The 21,756-nt window shown below is 39.6% G+C and overlaps 3 protein-coding genes across 5 annotated transcripts; 1 reads left to right on the top strand and 2 right to left on the bottom strand.

Annotated features, from left to right (window-relative positions):
* Positions 1-306: 306 nt before the first annotated feature.
* mok (MOK protein kinase) lies at positions 307-6,263 on the bottom strand. 3 transcript variants are annotated; one of them, XM_026151165.2, is made up of 12 exons: positions 5,925-6,263; positions 4,131-4,245; positions 3,699-3,788; positions 3,558-3,628; positions 3,391-3,469; positions 3,258-3,306; positions 2,982-3,160; positions 2,651-2,752; positions 2,092-2,265; positions 1,786-1,945; positions 1,516-1,713; positions 307-1,280 (listed from the first exon to the last, which is right to left on the bottom strand). In XM_026151165.2, the coding sequence occupies exons 1-12, from the start codon at positions 6,106-6,108 to the stop codon at positions 1,203-1,205; spliced, it is 1,479 nt and encodes a 492-aa protein (XP_026006950.1). In that variant the 5' UTR covers positions 6,109-6,263; the 3' UTR covers positions 307-1,202. The 3 variants fall into 3 exon arrangements, with proteins under 3 accessions (XP_026006950.1, XP_026006951.1, XP_026006952.1); XM_026151166.2 differs by lacking the exon at positions 5,925-6,263 and adding an exon at positions 5,514-5,714; XM_026151167.2 differs by lacking the exon at positions 5,925-6,263 and adding an exon at positions 5,476-5,497.
* Positions 6,264-6,299: 36 nt separating this feature from the next.
* nemf (nuclear export mediator factor) lies at positions 6,300-15,833 on the top strand. The gene is made up of 32 exons (XM_026151161.2): positions 6,300-6,499; positions 6,611-6,679; positions 7,509-7,611; positions 7,901-8,026; positions 8,144-8,292; positions 8,411-8,478; positions 8,574-8,663; positions 8,752-8,825; positions 8,897-8,967; positions 9,061-9,136; positions 9,231-9,371; positions 9,474-9,682; positions 9,775-9,948; positions 10,027-10,090; positions 10,989-11,077; positions 11,163-11,266; positions 11,347-11,409; positions 11,523-11,635; positions 12,541-12,598; positions 12,685-12,743; positions 12,829-12,949; positions 13,032-13,275; positions 13,366-13,408; positions 13,496-13,545; positions 13,652-13,799; positions 13,978-14,055; positions 14,166-14,381; positions 14,609-14,644; positions 14,773-14,879; positions 14,956-14,999; positions 15,085-15,164; positions 15,574-15,833. Exons 1-32 carry the CDS (start codon positions 6,441-6,443, stop codon positions 15,649-15,651), a joined length of 3,204 nt encoding a protein of 1,067 aa, XP_026006946.2. The 5' UTR covers positions 6,300-6,440; the 3' UTR covers positions 15,652-15,833.
* klhdc2 (kelch domain containing 2) lies at positions 15,830-21,415 on the bottom strand. Its single transcript, XM_026151168.2, has 14 exons — positions 21,282-21,415; positions 20,392-20,673; positions 20,218-20,297; positions 19,999-20,116; positions 19,746-19,858; positions 18,544-18,628; positions 18,270-18,353; positions 17,981-18,061; positions 17,771-17,829; positions 17,468-17,577; positions 17,306-17,378; positions 17,125-17,212; positions 16,987-17,039; positions 15,830-16,908 (listed from the first exon to the last, which is right to left on the bottom strand). The coding sequence occupies exons 2-14, from the start codon at positions 20,653-20,655 to the stop codon at positions 16,785-16,787; spliced, it is 1,332 nt and encodes a 443-aa protein (XP_026006953.1). The 5' UTR covers positions 20,656-20,673; positions 21,282-21,415; the 3' UTR covers positions 15,830-16,784.
* Positions 21,416-21,756: the final 341 nt, after the last annotated feature.

Below are 21,756 nucleotides of genomic sequence, written 5' to 3'. Positions count from 1 at the left end.
TGGTGCTTGATGAGTTTTTCTTTTTACTCCAGTAATGTTTCACAATGATGTGCAGACTGAGTCAGTCTGATTTAAAGAGCTCACAGCTCTGAGAGAAATGAAAAGCAACAGTCCCTCGAGCGAAGGGGTATGGAGGTACTGGCCAAGCTACATTTTTGCATCCAACAAACATTCAAATATCCTTTTTAAACCTAATCTGCAGTCAGTTTTTAAGCATAACTGTGCAAAATCTGTTTCCAACCACAACACTGATGCTGAGGACTGTTTTAAGTTCTTGTTCTTGACATTTGTACAGGAAGACTGGGCTTTTTAAAAAATTGTTTATTTCAAGGACTTCCATCACATCTCTAGAAATTAAAAAAAAAAAAAAAATTAACACCACTGAATGTTTTCACATTTATTACTTTTTACAACTTTGAATCCCAGCAGATTAATCAAAGCTACTGTGTGGAATGTGAAGATTTCCAGGTAAGGTAGTGCACTCTCCAACTGGACCTCTCCTATGTTACTGGGGGGGAATTCCCTGATCTCAGGTTTTCCTCAAAAATATTTATGTCAGCTTCTGGAAAAATATGAGTCAACAAAGTTAGTGGAGATTTGTTTGAAATGTCCCTTTGTCTTTAAAAAAAAAAGAACCCAGCTGTTGAAACTTCCAGAGTATTACAGTGAAGTCAAACTATAATTATATAGAGGCAGTCTCAGTCTCATTCAAGTAACGTTTTAAACTTCTAAAAGTGGTTTTTGTAAAAATAGCTGGGAGGTCAGAGCAGGGTAGCAAATTGAAGACATCTGTGTGCACTTTTCTTTTTTGGGGGGGGGGATGTTAAAATTGGCTTAATCATTTGATTCAAAGTTGTACAATAATAAAGCTCAAGCCCAAGTGGCTGCTTTTTGCAGGTGTCGTATTGCTTTACAAGAAGTTCCCACTGTACAGTGTGTTCAATTTTTAAGAGTAAAACTAAACCTCCATGCTCTTAATCCGCGGCATTAAAGAATATGCCGTTTATGAATTTCAGTTGTCAGTTTGCAGTTGAGATAACAGGTTTTATGGTCTTCTGTGACTCGCGTCTCAAGCACAGTTGTGATGTTTTACAGACGTGTCTTCTCAAGTTATCCATTTCAGTACAGGTCTAGCCAGTAGCTTTATTTTTTCTTTCTTTTTTTTTTTTCTTCTTAATGTAATACTTCCTGTTTTTTGGCTCTCAGCAGCCTCCATGTTTTCTATCCAGAGGTGGCATATAGTAGGTCTTGAAAGCTGCATGGTGTGAGTCATCCCGGGGCTGTGAAGAGAGTAGATGCAGCCAAATGAAAGGCCATATCAAAAAGCATCATCAGGGCACTTGGTTAGTGGTATTAATTTGATTCTTCACATTTTTTTCTAGTGACCATTAATATGCCTTTTGTTTTTTTATTTTACTGCATTTGTGTAATGCTCTTGGTAGATGTTATTCCCAGAAGGTATAATGAAGAATTCAAAAATGTGAAAATCCTGGTGTCTGTCATACTGGTGTTTACCTTGGCCAACTGTGACTGGCACTTTTTGGATGTGATAGTTGGCAGTGTGCCTCTGTGAGTGACTGTAAATGCAGGCATAGTGGAGACTGGGAAGGAGATCTGCGGTCCCGGTACAACCACGTTGAGCTTGGGCAGCTCTGCTGGATAATGAGGGATGTTCCGTCGGATGAGGGTGTCTGCTACATGCTTCATGTTGTGCTGGAAATAGAGAAAGTATCAGATGTAATTTGGTGGATTTTATTGGAGCCAACTTTTAGAGCTTTAGCTTACACTCATTAAAGGTGTTTGTCTTGTGTGTCTCCCTCTCAGTTGTTTCCCAACTCGAGCTGGTCGACAGATATGGTCAACTGAGTTTTGTGTCACACAACTTCCGATTACATCCATAGTCCCAGAAACTCTGTGAAGACTCTCGGCCTTCTTATCTGCCATCCTAGGAGAAGAAACACAAGAGCATATTTATTTAAAACCCTTAAGCAATACACTCAAACTGACTTTGACACTAAGGAAGGCTATAATTTAACTTCTGGAAAATATTAGTTATCAGTTAAGATACATAAATACAATTAAGCACTTCACCTTATTTCCCTAAAGTATGTGTGCCTTAGGGCTGTTTCAGCAGCGATTCGTTCATCGGGGTCATAGGCAAGCATTTGATAGAGGAGAGACAGAGCTGGAGCTGGGCATCTGGGGACTAACCGTGAGATGCCAGTGCCTTTTTTTGGAGGGAAGTTGAAATGCATCGCTCTAGACCTGCACAGACATTACAACACCGGGACAAGCATAGCTGAGCACATTAAACTTCTGTACTGATTAGCTGATTTTTTGTGTAATAACCTTAGCATATTTAATGAAGTCATGCAGAATTTTGTGATAATTGGAGTGGGTATAAATTTGTGTGTGTAATTTGGATGAAGTTTGTAACAGAGTTTAAATGTATTTTCAACCCTAGCTCCCACCCTAGTGTACTTGGAGTACTTCATTACATTTCTTAAAGTTGTAAAAAAAATAAGCTGAATCTAAAATATTTATACAGTTCAAGCATTAATGGAAGGACCTGTATTCACAATTTATTTGTGCCGCTTTCGGTCACATGTAATTACCATAATGAACTGTAATAAACATAATGACCACCTACTGCTTGAACTTTTGAAGCAGACTTTGATCTGGTGTTCCCAAAATATCATGAATCTTGGCAATCTGGTCCAACTCGTTGGTTCCAGGGAAGAGAGGATTCAAGCTGAAACACACAGGTATTATTGACACAGCAAAGCCATTCACACAGGTTTCATTTCACATTTGTTTATGCTGGGGGTGGGAAGACAGGAGGTCGAATTACACAGAAAGCTGAGAATGCAAAGAAGGGCAAAGGCAATGCTCTTGTACAAGGAATGAAGTTTAATTGAAATGCAATGTCCTCTAGCCAAACTTCAAGTATTACAGGTGAAATTCTGTGCTGCACAGGATACCTCATGATTTCAAAGAAGACACAACCGGCGCTCCAAATGTCCATCTTGAGGCTGTAATACCCGTCAGTGAGCAGGCACTCTGGGGCTCTGTACCAGCGTGTGGAGATGTACTCTGTGTGCGGGGGCTTCGAGTACACGCTCCGACACGAGCCAAAATCGCCAAGCTTCAAAATGTTTTGCTGCAAGTTGCACAAATATATGTTAAAAATGACACTGAAAATAAAAGTGCAACTATTACATTCTTGTAAGTCTGATTACTGCAATGATGCATCTCACCTTTATAAGAATGTTTTCTGGTTTTACATCTCTGTGAAAGATCCCACAGCTATAAAAGAGAACACAGCCTCAGGATACCCAAATAATGCCTTTATTTAATCATTTCATGTGAACTTGAGTGTTTCCTTTTTACCTGTGCATGTGTTCAAGCGACTTGCAGAGCTGGTACATGTAGTGCTTTACTGTATGTTCGGGCAGAGGTGTTTTTCTTCCTGCAAGGAATAAAAACTGTTTTGATCCTTAAACAGCTACAAAGTGAGCCTAAAAGTTAAAGTGACTCCCTGCCAGATTTAAACTTACCTTGTATATACTCATAGATATTCATTTCCATCAGCTCACAAATCAAAGATACCCTTCCAGTTTCCTTGTCACTGAAACATTTTGTTAAATTAACATGACGTACCATATCATACATTTAACTACGTGACAGGCAACACTTACAAAATCAGTTCATGTAGCTGGACAATATTTGCATGAGGGCTCAGTCTCTTCATTGCCTGGACTTCCCGCAGATTGTTGGCCTGCTCAAGACTTAACAACAGAGTAAACCATTAGCACATTTAATATGACAGAGGATGTACTTTTTTTTTCTTTTCTTTTTTTTTTTTAGCTTTTATTGCGATAATACAGGAACTCTGGGAGGGAGTGCAGAGGAAGACACTCAGTAAATGGCCTTGGGGCGATACCCCTACATATATGGGTTGCTTTCTTAATTCAGTGAGCTACACCAGGCTTACCAGATTTAATGACCGTAATTGGTGCATTATTGTGAACAGAATACTCAACTGCTGACTTATGTATCAATTGCCCTTACAAAGCAGAGTATGGGGGAACTGCACATTACTAACTGACAGCTAGTTCCAGAGTACATACCTGTTTATTGTCTGCTTCATGGCTTTACATGCATAAAACTTCCCATCTTTTAAGCTCTGAGTTTTCAGGACCTCTGAAAATGTGCCTTCCCCAATTTTCTTGATTATTTTGTAGCCTGCAACAATTCATAAAAAAGACATATAAAAGGTTTTCAAAAAACAAGAATACATTATTTCTCATATTAATATTATGAATAATTTAAATTGTGTGTGTAATTGCACAGGAAAAAAACAAGTCTGCCTAATCTAGAGGGGAATCCTGTGCTCCACAGACAGTAAAAACTAGAACACGCCCCATTGGACAATAAAGCCCATGATAATTTTGGTGGGAGACAAGGAGCTGTCATTCTCTAATTTATAGCCCTCAACATCCAATTGAAGACATTTTGTCTTAAAACTGTGAGAAAACAATGAAGGCTATTAATTTATCAAACATGTAAGTTGGTATAAAATCTTTTTTTTTCATACATCCAACAGTCAAAAACCCAAAGATAGTCAGTGTGTTATGAATGCAGAGGTCAACCTATTACCCATATAGAAACTAGGGTCTTTCAGAATTTGTTACTTACAAATGTAGCTTTAATTTTAATGATTTTAACTAACTGGTAATAACTATTTTACTCCTTCTATCACTTCTCTCCACCCTGCCTGAACTCTCTTGGTCACCTCTTGGTCACTGCTCCTTGCTTTGGACGCTTGATCCCAACTCATCTACCTTCACTACCTCTACTCCTTGCATCCTCATCTTTTGTACCAACTCATTTTGTATAACAAAAGCTGTAACGTCTGTAGTATGGAAATGTCAAAAGTGGAAGTCTCGCCTTTTGTATCTGTCTTTTTCTAATTCACACACATAATAAATACACGAAAGAACCCACAAGAGCAAAATCACTTCGTGTCGTCTATAAAGGAGATTTACTTTTGTGTGACTGCAGCTTTGACAATCTGTATAGCTAAATTCAAACCAGATAACATCATTTTTTAATGCTCTTTCTTGCTAAGAAAGCTGATTTTTAATGTCTTAACTATCCAAAATTAATAAGAAAAGTATTTTTTAATATATAGGCTGTCTATTTTTATTTTTTTATTTTAATTACTGACTACTGTTTATAGTCTCTCTCTCTGTCTCGCTGCATGTCTGGCAATAGAAATGGCAAATACGGGCGGGCGTGTAGGTCAACTCTAACGTTACCAATTATCGGTATAATGCTGATTTAATGTATGGGGAAAAACATATAACTAACAATAACATTTACTTAGTCAGTTACAGTTAAAACAGCTCATAGTTAGCAAATACATAAAAGACATTTGTAAAGAAACGTAATCGATGTGTAACCCAGACAGACCTGTCATCACTCCGCTCAGCTCCTAACTAGTTACTTACGATGCATTCCTTTGAGTTTTAGACACCACTTATGCGTCGACTATCCACAACATGCATATGTGGATGCTTCATTTCGCTCATAAGTTTAAAAAAAAATATATATATATATATATTTTTTTTTAGCGTACTGTTGCGTCAAAAGGACATTGAAGTCGCATTGAGGGTGCTAGCCTAGCGCCGTTAGCGTGAATCCTGTTAGCTGACCGTCGCCCTGGTAACGGAGCACGCCTTCGCCCTCCACTTTGACCTGAAGGAGGAAACTGGAAACTCTAGCTGCTTCCCTCACATCAGTCCGAACATGGTTTGAATTAAAAGAAACAACAAAATATGGCCTGTCACGTATGAAAAGTGCCACTCGAGCTGAATTATTCGCAGCAGGCCCAGATATATAGCTGCAAATCGATTTCTTACCTTTTTTCAAGAGATGAATGGCAGCTGCTAGTTCGGATGCTTTTTCGTTAAGATGCGGGTTGTTATTCTGCATGTCCGCAATATTCCCCCTCTTAATCCAGTCGGTGTTAGGTGGTGATTTGTACTCATTTCGAAAGCTTGCCCTGTTTTTTACGTCAATGAGCCAGTTTGAGTAGTGCATCATTGTTGCACATTTATTGGTAAAATCTAGACCATTAGCTTAAAAGCATACAGAAACAAGTCCCGTTGGAGCAAAGCAGCCGCTTCACCTACATTCATATAACAAGAATAACGTTACCAGATAAGAGTCCTATTCACTCACGACCACTGTGCGCAAAAGGCGTGGACCTGATCATTTTTGTGCCTTACCAGTTTCCGTAAAACTGCCATATGTGCGCATGTTCAGGAATTACCTGCATGTTTTCTTTGCCGATTTTGCTGTAGAAATGTGAATATTTTCCCTATCACTTTGAACAGTTCTTTTTTGTTGTTGCTGTACCCTGAATTAAAATCACGATGAAAACACGATTTACTACTGTGGATATCAGGGCCGTTATTGCCGAGATCAATGCCAAGTAGGTGCTTGTTGTTAAGCTAAGCTAAAATTAACTCTCGTCTGACTGGCTGTCCACTGCATATTCACACACTTTTAGTTATTCATGAAGTTTTACCTCTTTCTTCCGCAGCTACATTGGCATGAGAGTCTATAATGTGTATGACATCGACAACAAGACGTATCTCATCCGTTTGCAAAAGTAAGAAAACTGTCCTCTGAAAGTTTTTCTCTTTTATAATGAATAAAGCTAGTAAATACAACAGAAACATCACAAAACTAGCTATGCAGCAGAATGACATTGTTAGGTTTTGCATTTCATTTATGCTAATGACAATTGATGCATTCATACACAAGTTGCCACATTTCAGTGAATGCATCGTCTTCGGAAATATGTTTCAAGTGTGTCCCAGTCAGTTGCTGTTCATCTGCTGTAGATAGTTTTTTTTAGACTTGTCAATTCTTCTTTTGTTCTTTTGACTAATAGTTCCTTAGTAATCACCTTGTTAGTGGAAAAACACAATTTTATGCCCGTCAAACTGTGATGTCTGTATTTTGCATAGCTTCAGCTACAGAAATGGGGACAGATGTGTGCTTTTGTGGCAGGTTGCTAGTAACAGAGTTAAAAATAGAATTTAAAATTGATTTTAGACACATCACTCATTTATCCTTTGAGTTATGTGTTGGCCTGTTAGATCAGTGTCAAGTGCCTAAAAAAACAACAACAAAAACCAACATTCTTGTGAAAATGGTCAGGTACAAGGACTGAACTGAAAATAAATAACAAGGCAACCAGTCTCCAAGGGAAACTTTGAAAGAGCCTTAGGTCAGTCAGTAAAGTCTGATATACTTGGAAAAGTATATAGAAATTAGGGACGGCGCAATACATTTGCACACTTATGATATTTTCCTTCCTACCAGAGCAGGAAATGGAAGTACTCAAGTAAAGTACTTTAAAATTAAACAGTAAATTTACTGAATTGTTTCCAGCACTTTGAATCAGTGAGAATAACAGAGTGTTGCATCGGCAGGCCTGACAGCAAAGCTGTTCTCCTGATCGAGTCTGGGACTCGTATTCATTCCACAGACTTTGAATGGCCCAAGAACATGATGCCTTCAGGATTTGCGATGAAAGTAAGACTATTTAAAAAACATAAAATAATATAATTGTGTTGATATTTTAGGATATTTATTGTGATGTAATGAGTTTATTGTCCCTTTGGCTTCACTGTGGATAAATAATTTAATTAGTATCCTTACTTGCACAAATTCAGTGACTGTATTGATTTGCCTGTCCCTAATAGATGGATCTGTACAGTAAATGTCATGTGGTTGTTGTGATTTATTTATATACTACATTTGTGTTTGTTTGTTTTTGGATCACTTGTTGTGATGAAACTGATGTTAAAGAGGTTTTTTTCAGTGTCGAAAACACCTGAAGACACGCCGACTGACTCAGATTAAGCAGCTTGGGATTGACCGGATTGTCGACATCCAGTTTGGCTCAGATGAAGCTGCCTACCACTTGATTATCGAACTATATGACAGGGTCAGAAAACATTTCAGATGCTTTTTACATTTCATGTTCATATTCAAAACCTGTTACTTACGTGCAACCGCATATCTGTTTATGCCTATTTGTCGGGGTGTTCATCTCCATTTTCAGGGTAACATCATCCTTGCAGATCATGAGTACACCATCCTGAATCTGCTGCGGTTTCGGACAGCAGAGGCAGAAGACGTTAAGATTGCTGTGAGAGAGCGCTACCCTGTGGAAAGCGCCAGACCCCCCGAACCTCTCATCAGTTTGGAGCGGCAAGGACCTCTTTACTAGTTTCTGAATAAACTGAACATGGTTCAAAATTTAGTTAAAAAAAACAAAACAAAACTCAGAACCTTATATCAGTGATTTATTGTTGTTTTTTTTATTTAGGCTGACTGAAATCCTTAGCAAAGCACCAAATGGGGAGCAAGTGAAAAGGGTCCTGAATCCTCACCTTCGTAAGTATCCAGGCAAAAGATACACAAGTTTAATCTTTTGTTTCAACATGTAGAAAGACTATGAATCTTTTTTTCCTTTCCTAACGCATCCACAGCATACGGAGCCACTCTGATAGAGCACAGTTTGATAGAAGCAGGACTGTCGGGCTCTATCAAAATTGACAGTCAAGTTGATTCTGCCCAAGGTATAGTAGGGCAGTTAGACTATTTTATTTCTCTTATATTTTTCTATAAATCTCCAACTAAATTTGGTCTCCCTGCTTTTTTCTTCAGTTGCTCCTAAAATCCTGGAGGCTCTGCAGATTGCAGAAACTTACATGGAAAAAACTGAGAACTTCAGTGGCAAAGTAAGCAGTTTTTAGATTAAGATTCTGTAGTTGTCTGATTGAATTCACTAACTCTTCTTTATTATAACAAGGGTTACATCATTCAAAAGACTGAGAAGAAACCAAGTTTAACTCCTGGCAAACCCAGTGAAGAGCTTCTCACGTATGACTCTGCTTTTACATCAAGGTGTACCTTTTTTCATCTGGTTGTGAAGTAAAGGATTGTTTAGCTCATGTGTATGATGTCTACTTGCAGATACGATGAATTCCATCCATTTCTTTTTGCCCAGCATGCAAAAAGCCCCTATTTGGAGTTTGATACCTTTGACAAGGTACATGTTAGCGCAGCTACATACCTGGGGGATCATAATTAAGTTATTTTTTCAAGAAAAATAAAGACTAATCCACCACAATAATCTGACACAGGTGGTAGATGAGTTTTTTTCCAAGATGGAGAGTCAAAAAATTGACTTGAAGGCCTTGCAGCAGGAGAAACAGGCTCTGAAAAAGCTGGAAAATGTTAAGAAGGACCATGAGCAGAGGTTGGAGGCCCTGCACCAAGCACAGGTTAGCAGCAAAGGCTTTACATAATAATTCTTGCTTGTACGCACAAGGAGATGTTGAGGACATCAGCTGATCGTGACTAAAATCTCGTTCTGTGTGCTGCAGGAGGTGGACAGAATAAAGGGTGAACTAGTGGAGATGAACCTGCCTGTGGTGGAGAGGGCGCTGCAGGTGGTGCGCAGCGCACTGGCCAATCAGGTGGACTGGACTGAGATCGGTGTTCTTGTCAAAGAAGCACAAGCTGCTGGAGACCCCGTGGCCTGTGCCATCAAAGAGCTCAAGCTGCAGACCAACCACATCACCATGCTTTTAAAGTGAGATCACCCCAAAAAGCAATGAACTTAAATGTCGTAATTTTTATGTGAAGTCAGATTGATATACGCGTGTTGTGTTGTGTCACATCCAGGAATCCATATATTTCTGAGGAGGATCAGGAAGAGGAAGAAAAGAAAGAAATTGTGGAAACGAAAGGGAAGAAAAACAAAAATAAAGACAAAGGACAGAACAAGAAGCTGCAGAGGAACAAACCCATGTTGGTGGATGTGGATCTTGGCCTGTCTGCTTATGCCAATGCCAAAAAGTAGGTTGATGTGTGATGTGCACACAATAATGCATTCTGTGGGGAAAGTTGATAGACTTTATTATTGTGTTTTTTTAGGTACTACGACTCCAAACGCAGCGCTGAAAAAAAGGAACAGAAAACCATTGAAGCAGCAGATAAAGTAAGAAAACTGTCTTTTCATTTTTCCATATGCCATGATGTGACTGTACGATCAGCAGGAAGCAAGATCCAGATCTGTTCTTCTAAGGAACGTTGTTTTCTTATGCATTAAAAAACTCTCCTGTGGAACAAACTCCCAGTTTTTTTATGCGGGGGAGCCAAGACACTTTCTCTATTTTTAAGATTAGACTTAAAACGTTCCTGTTTTAGTAAAGCTTATAGTTAGGGCTGGATCAGGTTACCCTGAACCATCAACTAAGCTTTGTCCACACTGGAAGCGACCACTGACTGTACAAAGCGCATGATACCACTGGTGATGGGAGGTAGGTGTGAGATACATTTTTATCTCTTCTGAGACGGGGCGACTGAAGCGACCACCACTAAATAAAATGCTACCATTGCCTGGCATATGACCTGGAACTAATTGCAGTGGAGAAATGAATGTACTCAAGCCGACTAGCCGTCACCTTCAGCTCTTCTTCACTCATCTCTTTTTGCTTCCCACGTGTTTGTACACCACTGCTGTATTTAATCATAAGTTATCACTAAACTCTGGGGCTCTCTCTCACAGTTTCTCTCTTGTCCTTTTTCTGTTTGCTCTTTTTATTTTCCCCCCATACCCCCAACCAGTCACGGCAGATGGCTGCTCTTCCCTGTACCTTGTTATGTTGGCGGTTTCTTCCTGTTAAAAGGGAGTTTTTCCTTCCCACTGTGAACAGTGCTTGCTCACAAGGGGTCAACTGATTGTATGAGTTTCTTTCTACTACTGCCAGGTCTTCACGCTACAATAAAATGCCTTGAGGCTACATCTGTTGTGAAATAACAGAATAACATACTTTATACTCTTATACTTAAATTTAGATTTTACTGATAATTTTTCTAACTTAATGTCACTAAAGGCCATGAAATCAGCTGAGAAAAAAACACAGCAGACCCTGAAAGAAGTCCAGACAGTGACCACCATTCAGAAGGCCAGGAAAGTCTACTGGTAAGACATGGATGTGTATGTGTGGGAACTTTATAATGTGCTTGATCTGTTGAGTCTGCTTTAACTGTCTGTTCCCGTTTGGCAGGTTTGAAAAGTTCTTGTGGTTCATCAGCTCCGAGAACTATCTCGTCATCGCAGGAAGGGACCAGCAGCAGAACGAGATGATCGTTAAACGGTACCTCCGGGCTGGTAAGGAAGCTTCTACACACTTCTCTTGGAAAATAAATACCGTCAAAATCTGGTTTATCACTTGTTCTATACTTTCTCAGGTGACATCTATGTTCATGCTGACCTCCATGGAGCAACTAGTTGTGTCATCAAAAACCCCTCAGGTAAACTTAAAATGCAGCTTTCAATGCATTTCCCCCCACTAAACTAGTTTAGGTTTCTCTGAGTTAAACTAGTTTCTCCTTACACCCTCCACTTGCTCATCGTCTTGCTCCAGGGAATCCCATCCCTCCCCGTACTCTGACAGAAGCTGGCACCATGGCTGTGTGCTACAGTGCTGCTTGGGATGCCAAGATTGTCACCAGTGCTTGGTGGGTTCATCATCATCAGGTGAGTCTAGAAAACTCTTCATGTTTTTTATGTATGTATTATCATTGAGGAGAGTGATACGATTCATCCCAATGAATCATGACGTTATCATTTTGGAATATACAGGCGCTATCAGAGAAGGAAAAACTTGGTGATTCAGTGCATTTAGATAGTCAGCTGGCCTCATTGGTGAATCTAGACCTGACCAACTGAAACAGCCTCAGATCATAACATTTTCCCACAAGCTTCTGTGGTAGGCACTGGGCACGATGAGTGGATCACCTCATCCGCCTTGCTTCTTACCTCGACGCACCCATCACTTCAGGACAGGTCTTATCAGACCACATGACCTTTTCCTCATTGCTCCAGAGTCCAATCTTTATGTTCCCTAGCACTCTGAAGACTCCTTTCCCTATTAGCCACACTGATAAGTGGTTTTCCTACTTTAATTCTTTAGTCTCCAGTTGTCTTTGCATTGTCCGCATGGAAATGTTCTTACTTTCACTATTAATCAAAGCTGTGAGCTCTTCTGATTTGATATGCGATCACTGATTACAATCCCTCTTCCTAAGAGATGGTTAACCACTAATCTCTCCAGGTTATTGTAGTTTCTGTAGTTTCCTTACTTGTTTCCTTTGCTTGAAGCAGGCCAATAATTACGTCTTTTGATATATTTTGATTTGACTTTGGACATGGCTGTTTAAGAAATGAGAAGCTACTCACAGATATGTTAGTTTTAAAGCAGCCATCCTGTTAGCAGTCAAAGACTGCAGTAATTAAATCAGGGATACACTCACAAAATTGCTCCATACTAAAGTCTAAACACTCTCTGGGACCTTTGAACTTACAGGCATGTGGTGTTTTTTATAGTATAATTGTTTATTAATAAATTGATAAGTGGTATTATGTGTTTTGTTCTCCCCCAGGTGTCTAAAACCGCTCCCACTGGCGAGTACTTGACAACTGGAAGCTTCATGATCAGAGGTATCAAAGAGCAGAATTCGAATGCACGAAAGACCGACTACAAAGAGATACGATGGGACTCATTTTTGTAATTTTTTTTCCCTTAGGAAAGAAAAATTTTCTGCCACCTTCTTACTTAATTATGGGCTTTGGGTTCCTCTTCAAGGTGAGTACCATCACTAGCTGTGAGTGTATTTTCAAGCCTTTATCATTTTTAAAGAATTCGCTAATGTTTCTTCTGCTTTTTACAGGTGGATGATCAGAGTGTGTTTCGGCACCAAGGGGAGAGGAAGGTGAGAACCGTAGAGGAAGACATGGAGGAGGCCACATCCAGAACTGCCGAGCTATTAGATGAGGGAGAGGAGCTCATAGGTAGGAAGAAGCCATCAATGATGTAATTTCTGTCTATATCTATCTATATGCATTTGTTGAGCCATTTCTGCTGCCTTTCTAGGGGATGACAGCAGTAATGAAGATCAGGGTGAAGAAAGAGCAGACGATGGAGAGACCAAGGAGGTGGAGGTGAAAAAGGAGGATGACACAGAGGAGGAGGATGATGGCGCGAGTGGAGAAGTAGACTCTGCAGCAGATACAGGAGCGAAGGTGTCAGAGCGGAGTGACAGTGGTATGGAAGAAGAGAGTGAAGAATTCAGCTTTCCAGATACGACCATCACCCTCTCTCATTTACAACCCAGCAGGTAGTACCACTAACCAAGCAAAAGAAAAGCCAAACAGATGTATATTTGCAGAATTAAAAGTACTTTAATAACATTTCTCCTTATTTCTAGGAGCTCCCAGAATTCCGGCTTCAAAAAAGAAACAACTGCTCAGGCAAATATTACCATCTTTGGACATTTAAGTTTTTTCCATCTCATTTAAAGTACAATAAATAGCAATTTTTTATTCATTGACTTTCAGGATGACGTAGATTCACAGGGGAAAAAACACATGACTGCCAAGCAGAGAAGGTGAGCGTATAACCCAAATGAAAATCCTGTTTTATATTACAAGCGGATGATGACAGCATGAGCAGAGAAAGATGACCGGTTGCTGTGTTTTTGCCTCCTCCCTTAGAGAAGAGAAGAAGAAGAAGCAGCAGCAGAAACAGGAGGGCTGTGAGACTGAGGAGAAGCCTGACAAGTCATCCGGTGGACCGGTGGGGGATCAGGGGTCCAAAAGTGGCAGTGGACCCTCTCAGCAGCCGTTAAAGAGAGGTCAAAAGGTGAGACGGACGGATGAAGTTGGCATTTTTTGTGCTGTGCAAGCATCAGAGGTCTTAAAACCTTTTAGTATTTTTTTTTAATTGAGAGCTGAAGTTTTACTAAATGAGAAGATTATAAGATTACATTTAGTTTAAAAAATGGGCTAAAGGTACCAGCCACACTCTTCTGTCATTACAGAACAAACTGAAGAAGATCAAAGAAAAGTATAAAGATCAGGATGAAGAGGACAGAGAGCTGATGATGCAGCTGCTTGGGGTGAGAATGAATAGAAAAACCCTTACATGCAGCTGGCACTAGTACTTGCAGCGCACGTGGTTCTCGATGGTGTTGCAGTAAATAACATTTCAGCTGCTTTGCTTCCTTAGTCAGCTGGTTCCACGAAGGAGGAGAAAGATAAAGGGAAGAAAGGAAAGAAAGGGAAGGGGAAAGAGGAGCCCGTCAGGAAACCGGCCGCTCAAAAACAACATCAGAAAGCTCGTAATGTGGAGACTGCTGGGAAGAAAGCAGAGCAGGGTGCAGGGGAGGAGGAGGAGAAGAGGCAGCCCGGAGAGGAGGGAGGTGCTGCAGAACAGGAGGATAAGGTAATGAAAGGATTCAGTATGTGTATGTATAATAATGTTTACAAAGTTATCTGCATAAAAAAATAATCAAAGTCTGCCTCCTTAGAAGAAACATATAAAGAAATTAAGAGTAGCTCAAGACTTTTACACAATACTGTATTTAGAACAAACCTATCTGTGGCTGTTTGGTGACTCATGGCCACAGACCGGTACCTGGAAAGGTTCAACAAAGCTTTCTTCTCTTTCAGGAAGATGAGGTGGACCAGGACAATCCTGGAGCAGAGGTAAGTTTGCAGTATAAATATTTAAATATGGATTATTAATCCTAAAAAAGAAATCTGTATGCCCTTTAAAAATACTACTAAAAAGAATAGCTTGATTTTAAAGGATTTCTTTTTGTCTGTTACTTTAGGAAGCAGAGAATCTGCTCACCTCTCTAACAGGCCAGCCGCATCCGGAGGATGTGATGCTGTTTGCAGTGCCAGTCTGCGCTCCGTACACTGCTCTTTCCAACTACAAGTGAGTGGTATCAGCTTTTCCTTGTATTAGTCAAATTGAAGAGATCAAAGCCTAACTGCTTGCTTGTCTTCTGCAGACACAAAGTGAAACTGACACCAGGTTCTCAGAAAAAAGGCAAAGGTAATTCGGAAAGCTTTTGACTGACATTACTGTAAAGATAGTTTCTTTCAAGCTGATGGTAAATTCTTGTTCGTGCTCCTACCAGCTGCACGCACTGCAGTGTTCAGCTTCATGAAAGCCAAAGAGGTGTCACCAAGAGAAAAAGACCTGTTCCGCAGCGTCAAGGTACAAAAAACCTTCTTGCCTTTAAAGAGTGCTTTCTGTTAATTTGTGTTGCTAAATTTACATAGTTAGTATCCATTAGAAAATAACTACAATCCAGTCATTTATCAAGGAATGCTACACAAAATAAGAAGCATTTTAATAAAGTCGCCTCACTTGTAGCCATTTCATGAGATTAAAATGAATGAACTTCAGCACAGTCATCTCACCTGTTGCTGAATCTTTATTGGATTACGTTTAGGGTCAAACAGATGTTTCAGGGTTTTTTTTTAACTTCACATTTTCCACCCAACAAACTGTAAAAATAGAATAATCTTATCGAAAACTGTTTGAAACTGTTACGGCATGGAAGCACAGTTTTCCCTTGTGTTACAATTCAAACTGTCCCTTTTCTCACGACGCTCTGCCGCAGGATTCTGACCTATCCAGAAACATGCCAGGAAAAGTCAAGGTGTCTGCTCCAAACCTGCTGGCTGCCAAGAAAAAATGAAGGATAGAAGACACGAGCCGGAGAGACTTTTGAAATTTACAGCATTTCTTCAGCACGGAACTGCACCTCAGTCCGGTTCACTGAGACTCTGCCGACTTCACCTATATTTCAGACATGGGTGGTTATTTTCTCAGAATTCTTGAGATTGTATTTGGTGAACCACAACATGTAACAAAGCTGAATATGTCATGTGTTTATTTTCTGAGTACAAATTATGCATTGCAGTAATAATATGCCTTTTTAATCCCACACTTAAAAACAAACTAAATCAATCAAGGGAATTTTGTGCAAACCAGGCAATTCCAAACAAAGCCGCAGCCCCAATAAACTTGCAGTGAGTTATTGATTAAATTAAGTTCGTATGCTACAGTAGCCACTTTCAACAATTTATTTTCTCCAATTTCAGGCTTTAAAAACCTCTTTGAACGTACAGAATCTCACACACACACACACACACACACTTATATAAATAATCATATATACACATAAAAACTTAAAGTTAGCATTTCTGTGCCTTAAAGTAGATAGTCATGTGTAGCATCAAGCACGAGTTTTAGGTCTGTGAGAACTTCGGAAAATCATTCAACATCAATAAACACTGTATTCAAGATATTCTCAAAAATTATAGTAATAATTACAACAAACTTATTTTTAATTTATTGTTTGATACAGAATCACTGTCTTAATGAATTTAAGTTTTGTTTTTAGTTCACGTTTGTCGTCATAAGACTCATCTAATCTGGACAGAAAACGACGCCATCATTTAAGCTTTTCATCACTACTGTCGAAACGACTCATCAAAATTAAGATGGGCAAAGAATGTTTAGAGAGAAAAAAAAAAAAAGCTAATCCCAAATGTAGTGAGAGGTTTCTCCTCTGTGCTATCACATCACCACCACCACTCAACAATGATGGTTGTCCCGGCAACATCTATAAAGGTGATTAACAGTTTTGAGGATGGCCTGTGAACCATCATGCGTCAGGCGGGACCCATTTCTAACAAATCCGAAGCCGTTCAGCATTCCTTGGAGAGGTTTTTATGTATGAAAGTATCCACTGACATGAAAAGGACTACCTGCTTTCAGAAAGCATGTATCCCTTCCACGCATACATATTGTCCTCTAATTGTCCTCTTAAGAGCCCAGTGTGTTGACACGTGCCATTCTCTGTTTGAGGCTGTGCAGGAGGTGTTTAGGCAAACAGTCCCAGTAGCTAGACAAACGCTCCCTGTGCTGAAGGATGGTCTCCATGCAGAACCTGGAAATTGGAGAGTTAGATGAACACGACGTGATGGCAAAATAAATTGAAATGGATTTCAAATCTGTATGCACTCACCGAACTAATGATTTGGGCTGAACATTGAAAACCAGCAGGTCATTGCTGTGTGCCTGTGAAGTGGAGGAAAAAATCTAATTCACCAAGTGAAAATTTGCATTAACTGCAGGTTAAATTGAGATATGATGACCATCTTACAGCTCTGTGCTGCGACAGCAGGTTGTTGGCACACCCTCCGAACGCAAACACTTCGCCATCTGGACCAGCGCACGCTGTGTGCCACAGCCTAAAAATCACAAAGTCAAACATTGTCCACATTTTAGCTCAGGAAAAACTGCCAGCGCACTGCCAGCTGTTCACAGTAACGTGAGATGGTCACCTGGGGCTCTCTGTGTGACTGTGTTTGAAAGGCTTCCATTCATTTTTGCTCACACTGTACAGCCAAGCATCACCTAAAAGACAGAAAAATAATCTCTTTGAGATCAGGTATTATTTTAGGACCTCTGATTATTTGCTCCTTGAGGTCGAGTGTCTGACTCACTCAACGTCTCCCTGTCTGTGGTGAAACCTCCAAATAGCAAGATGTGGTCTGGTGACACAGGAGTGAAGGAGTGCCAGGAACGGCCCACTGGACCCTGCTGGGGAACGCTCCTAGAACAAGGCAGAGTGGGTCACAGGGGAATAATCGGATCAGATAGTCTTGCAATTAGAAACGTGATATAAAAAAAAAAAGAAAAAAAGATTCAATTCAAAACCTTTGCTATGATCCGTATTATGTATAATCTGATTAATAAAAACCTTTATAGTGTGGATTACATACCACAGCACATTAAGAAGCACTTACATTTCATGCCACTCCCACGTGTCCAGGTCAAGATAGTACAGGTCATTTAATCTGTAGTTCTGTGAACAAAACAAAAGTACATTTGTTTATTTTGAAAACATCTTCATCTTTAAATGAGTGCACACACTTATGCACATAATTTAGGAGTGGAAAAAAAAAAGAAGAAAAGTGATGCTTTGATTTGAAATTTCACGTTTTGCCCATGCTTACCTTGTATCGGCCACCAAACACATAGCCTCTGTTGCCAACTGTTGCGCAGGCATGAGCTGCTCTGGGTGAAGGGGTGTCCCCCTGCATCAGGCCAAACCAAGACAAATTGAAAATACTGTTTAAAGATCACTAAGATCTCTCTTTTTTTTTTTTTTAAATTAGAAGAAAAAGGGAGAGGCTGTTTGATTACAGAGGATGTTTCCAAGTTTTACTGCAGGGCAATGTGACACACGCATTTGTGTGTATGCATAAAATCGAATGTGCTGAAGTTGTAAGGAAGTGTTTTTACCGTGGTAATTGGCTGACTCCACGTTGACGTCTCCAGATCCAGGATATGGATGTGGTTGTTCCAGCCTCGCCCAGGGCTGTCCCACTGTAGCGGTGAAAACAAAGAGGACAAGGCAGAGGGATACATTTAGATATTAAGCCGTAATTATTCAAGAAGCTCCAGCTATCAAAAGTACATTTAATTAGCAAAAACAGCATCTAATGGATTTCAAAACAATTTTATAATAGTTTTGTTTAAATGCATCATTTGTCATAAGATTTTTGTTTTTACAGACCACAAGAGAAGAGGATTCATCATATTCAAAAGTCCCTCGATGAGCGCCCTGTGCAGCGTAGCCATAGCCCCCAAAGTAGATAATTCTGCAATCATTCAGACAAATTACTTACATATTTAAAATCTTACAGAAATGATCTCTCTTATGCATTTCTCATTGTGTTGTGATCAGAAATGACCACAGATTTATCATGAGCATGAACTCTGGACTTTTAATGATTTCTTTGGACTGTTTTTCCAGCGTGGAAGGATTGTACATGTGTCTTTAATGACTTAAAAAACAAACAAATCTCTAATCCACACAGTGTCAAAAGCATACATACAAGCTCAAACATATATATAAACTCACTTAAATCTTTTAATAAGTGGCTCTGAAGGCAAAGGCCTCATTAGTGATCGTGATTGACTACAACGGGTAGTTTCTATGTGCAGCATTGAAAAGGATTTGCCTGACAGCAGTCATTGGATTGACCAATACTCAGAACAATGTGAAACTTCAAGAAGATATAAGAAGGAAAATTTTAGATTCACACACATTCAGATGTGTCACCACTTTGTCCAGTGTCTAGAGGAAGAACCAAACTGTCACCTTCAGATAAGAGGAAATTGGTTAGGATGTTTACGAACAACCCAGGAACCACCAAGGCTCAAGCCTGCCATGAACTGGAAACTGCTGGAGTGCTAGTGTCACCAACCACAATGAAGCAAGTATTGATGACTAGAAACAGCATCTAGTCAAAGGAGAGTTTATCAAATTTTAAGCGGGGGTGTATGTATGTATTTGACCCTGTTTGGATTAGAGGAAATCCAAAATAAATTCAAACTTGTGCACTCAGTCATTAATGATGTCTGCCGTACAATCATTCCATCCTGGAAAAAGAAATCATTAAAAGCCAAAAATTACCACAACATTCATTTCTACAATTAGAGTATGTAAACTATACAGTAATAAAACTTCTAAAACAACGACCATCATTGTGTCAAAATTAATGCCATTTTACTTTCAAGTAAACTCAAGATCAATCTATTGTTTTTACTCTTTTTATAGGAAAAAAAACCATTTCACAGTTAATCTAAAAACATGTTTGTCAAAAGAAATGAAGGATTGGTGAAACTGAGCCTTATTTTCTCAAGCACAATGAGTAACTACATTAAAAAAAACCTCCAAAACAAACATACAAACAAAAACCCTTATCCTGTTACCGGTTTTTCTGAACCCAGCAGCCCAGCTTGTCCTTGGATGATGGCGGAAGTCCTTTAAGATCCCTCATTTCCTCCCACACAAGGCTGGGAGTTCTCAAGGGCAAGCGGTAAATCTATACGAGCAAAGACGTTTTGTAAAGACTGTCCGCTCGCACAGCTGGCTGATATGTTTTTAAGGTAATGTGATGCAAGCACCTATTTAAAAACACCAGAAGCAGATAGGAAATTTAGTCTAACCCTAGTCACACCCTACCTTGTTTGTGTTTCCCCGGGCGTGATGCCCCCCGAAAAGGTAGAGAACTCCATCAACACACACCCCACAGCTGCCTGACATCGATGTGTGGAGGCTACCTCCAGCTATATGCTTTGTCCTGTAAATAGAAAAAAATAAATATATATATATGTTTATATTCATTTTTGTACACAATTACAAAGTAGAGGTATGATTGGCTTGCAAGCCAGATGCCCTCACCAGACTCCTGACTCCATGTTGTAGGTCCAGATCTCGTTTCTCGGCAGATACAAGTCGAAGAATCCATGGTTTTCAGCATTCTTGTTCAGGAGGATGAACACAGTGAAATTTAGACAATTATGGAGACGGCAGAAAGATACAGAAACATAATGGCAATGCAGTTTAGGAGCATACCTTGTATCCACCCCACACATACATGATGTTTCTGTCAACCACTGCTATATGACCACTGCGCTCAGCTGGGGCGTCCTGCTCAACTGCTTCAGCGTCTAATAACTGCTCATCGTCCACTTCCTCATCTTCCTCGTCCTCATCCATATCTTCATGTAATATCCAACCAACTAATCTGTTATCTTCATCTCTATCCGAGTCGTTGTCATCCTCTCCGTTGGGCAGATCTCCCCTGTCTTCTTCCATCTCTGCCCTTCCCTCTGCCATGCCAGCCTCTTTTGTTTCCTATCAAAGCAAGACAGAAGGTACTGAGAAATCGACTAGGTTATTGCCAATAGGATTATTCTATTAACGCATTAATCCCGGGCCAAAAATAATCTTTAAAACAAGCAAAAACAAACAATCAAGGAAATGACCCACATTTAAAACAGTGGAGGTGAGCAAAATTAGCCATAAAAATAGAACATGCTCTCTCTGTGTCAAGTAGAGATTTGCTTGTTTCTAGGTCAAAGTCACATCATCATTTACCATGGCAGCGGATTGTATCATGTTAGCAAGTAGCACGACAAATGCTGACCTACTTTTCTACCTTAACTATTTAGGCTACTAGCCCAACGCTGGCATTTAAGCATACCTCTAATATTACATGGAAGACTTACAGTGAATAACAGCTTAACAAAATGCTGTTAATTCATATATTTGTCTAAAATTATCTTCATTGCTTTGCTGTAATTCGTGCTAGCAAGCACCAAACAGTTATTTCCCTCTGCAGAAGAAAAACACACCGAAAACTGTGCGCTAAATATCGCTCAGATATATCTACCTCGTTTGTCTAAACTAACCAGAATTCAAATATCCTACACAAAATCTAGCCAGTCCTGTCATCGCTTTACCTTATCAGATACTAGGGTTCCTTGCAAATTTCAGGAGCAATGCGCCATTTATGTAAGGTCATCACAATCTTCTGGGGGGCACGACCGGAAATGACACTTTTTAAATCCACCATCTTTATAAGGTCGGAATTAACGGGCTAGGCCGTCCTGCGTTGTATAAAGGTTTTATTATTTATATTATTATTGTTATAATTACTACTACTACTACAAAGTCACTACTGCTACAGGACAACTCTCATATAAGAAACAGGTACACACAATTAGGTCAAAATCAAATGGAGACGTTTTTCTTTTCAAAATAAAAGTCTCCACATTTAATTGTTTTCATTAATAGTAGGGTGGAAAAGTACCCCCAAAATTTAAGACTCCCAAACGCAGAACAAAGCGCAACAACGCTTTTCGTTTCGTTAAAGTTTCATATGAAATGGATGTTATATAAAGATAAAATTATAAAAATAAATAAATAAATTGCCAA

This window comes from Astatotilapia calliptera, chromosome 19 (assembly GCF_964374335.1).
Source record: "Astatotilapia calliptera chromosome 19, fAstCal68.1, whole genome shotgun sequence".
Classification (NCBI taxonomy): domain Eukaryota; kingdom Metazoa; phylum Chordata; class Actinopteri; order Cichliformes; family Cichlidae; genus Astatotilapia; species Astatotilapia calliptera.
Note: the sequence above shows the minus strand (reverse complement) of the source record. Positions and strands in the feature narration are given on the sequence as shown.

What these genes read in the sequence shown, in the direction of transcription:
- mok (XM_026151165.2), bottom strand. Translation starts at nt 6,108, where the DNA reads ATGATGCACTACTCAAACTGGCTCATTGACGTAAAAAACAGGGCAAGC. An exon ending in ACATACTTTAGGGAAATAAG is followed by an intron (nt 1,946 to 2,091) that starts GTGAAGTGCTTA and finishes TTCTTCTCCTAG; the next exon opens with GATGGCAGATAAGAAGGCCG. An exon ending in GCCAGTCACAGTTGGCCAAG is followed by an intron (nt 1,281 to 1,515) that starts GTAAACACCAGT and finishes CTCTCTTCACAG; the next exon opens with CCCCGGGATGACTCACACCA.
- nemf (XM_026151161.2), top strand. Translation starts at nt 6,441, where the DNA reads ATGAAAACACGATTTACTACTGTGGATATCAGGGCCGTTATTGCCGAG. An exon ending in TTCTCAGAAAAAAGGCAAAG is followed by an intron (nt 15,000 to 15,084) that starts GTAATTCGGAAA and finishes TGCTCCTACCAG; the next exon opens with CTGCACGCACTGCAGTGTTC. An exon ending in ACCTGTTCCGCAGCGTCAAG is followed by an intron (nt 15,165 to 15,573) that starts GTACAAAAAACC and finishes GCTCTGCCGCAG; the next exon opens with GATTCTGACCTATCCAGAAA.
- klhdc2 (XM_026151168.2), bottom strand. Translation starts at nt 20,655, where the DNA reads ATGGCAGAGGGAAGGGCAGAGATGGAAGAAGACAGGGGAGATCTGCCC. An exon ending in TGCTGTCGCAGCACAGAGCT is followed by an intron (nt 17,040 to 17,124) that starts GTAAGATGGTCA and finishes TCCACTTCACAG; the next exon opens with GCACACAGCAATGACCTGCT. An exon ending in CAGCCCAAATCATTAGTTCG is followed by an intron (nt 16,909 to 16,986) that starts GTGAGTGCATAC and finishes TCCAATTTCCAG; the next exon opens with GTTCTGCATGGAGACCATCC.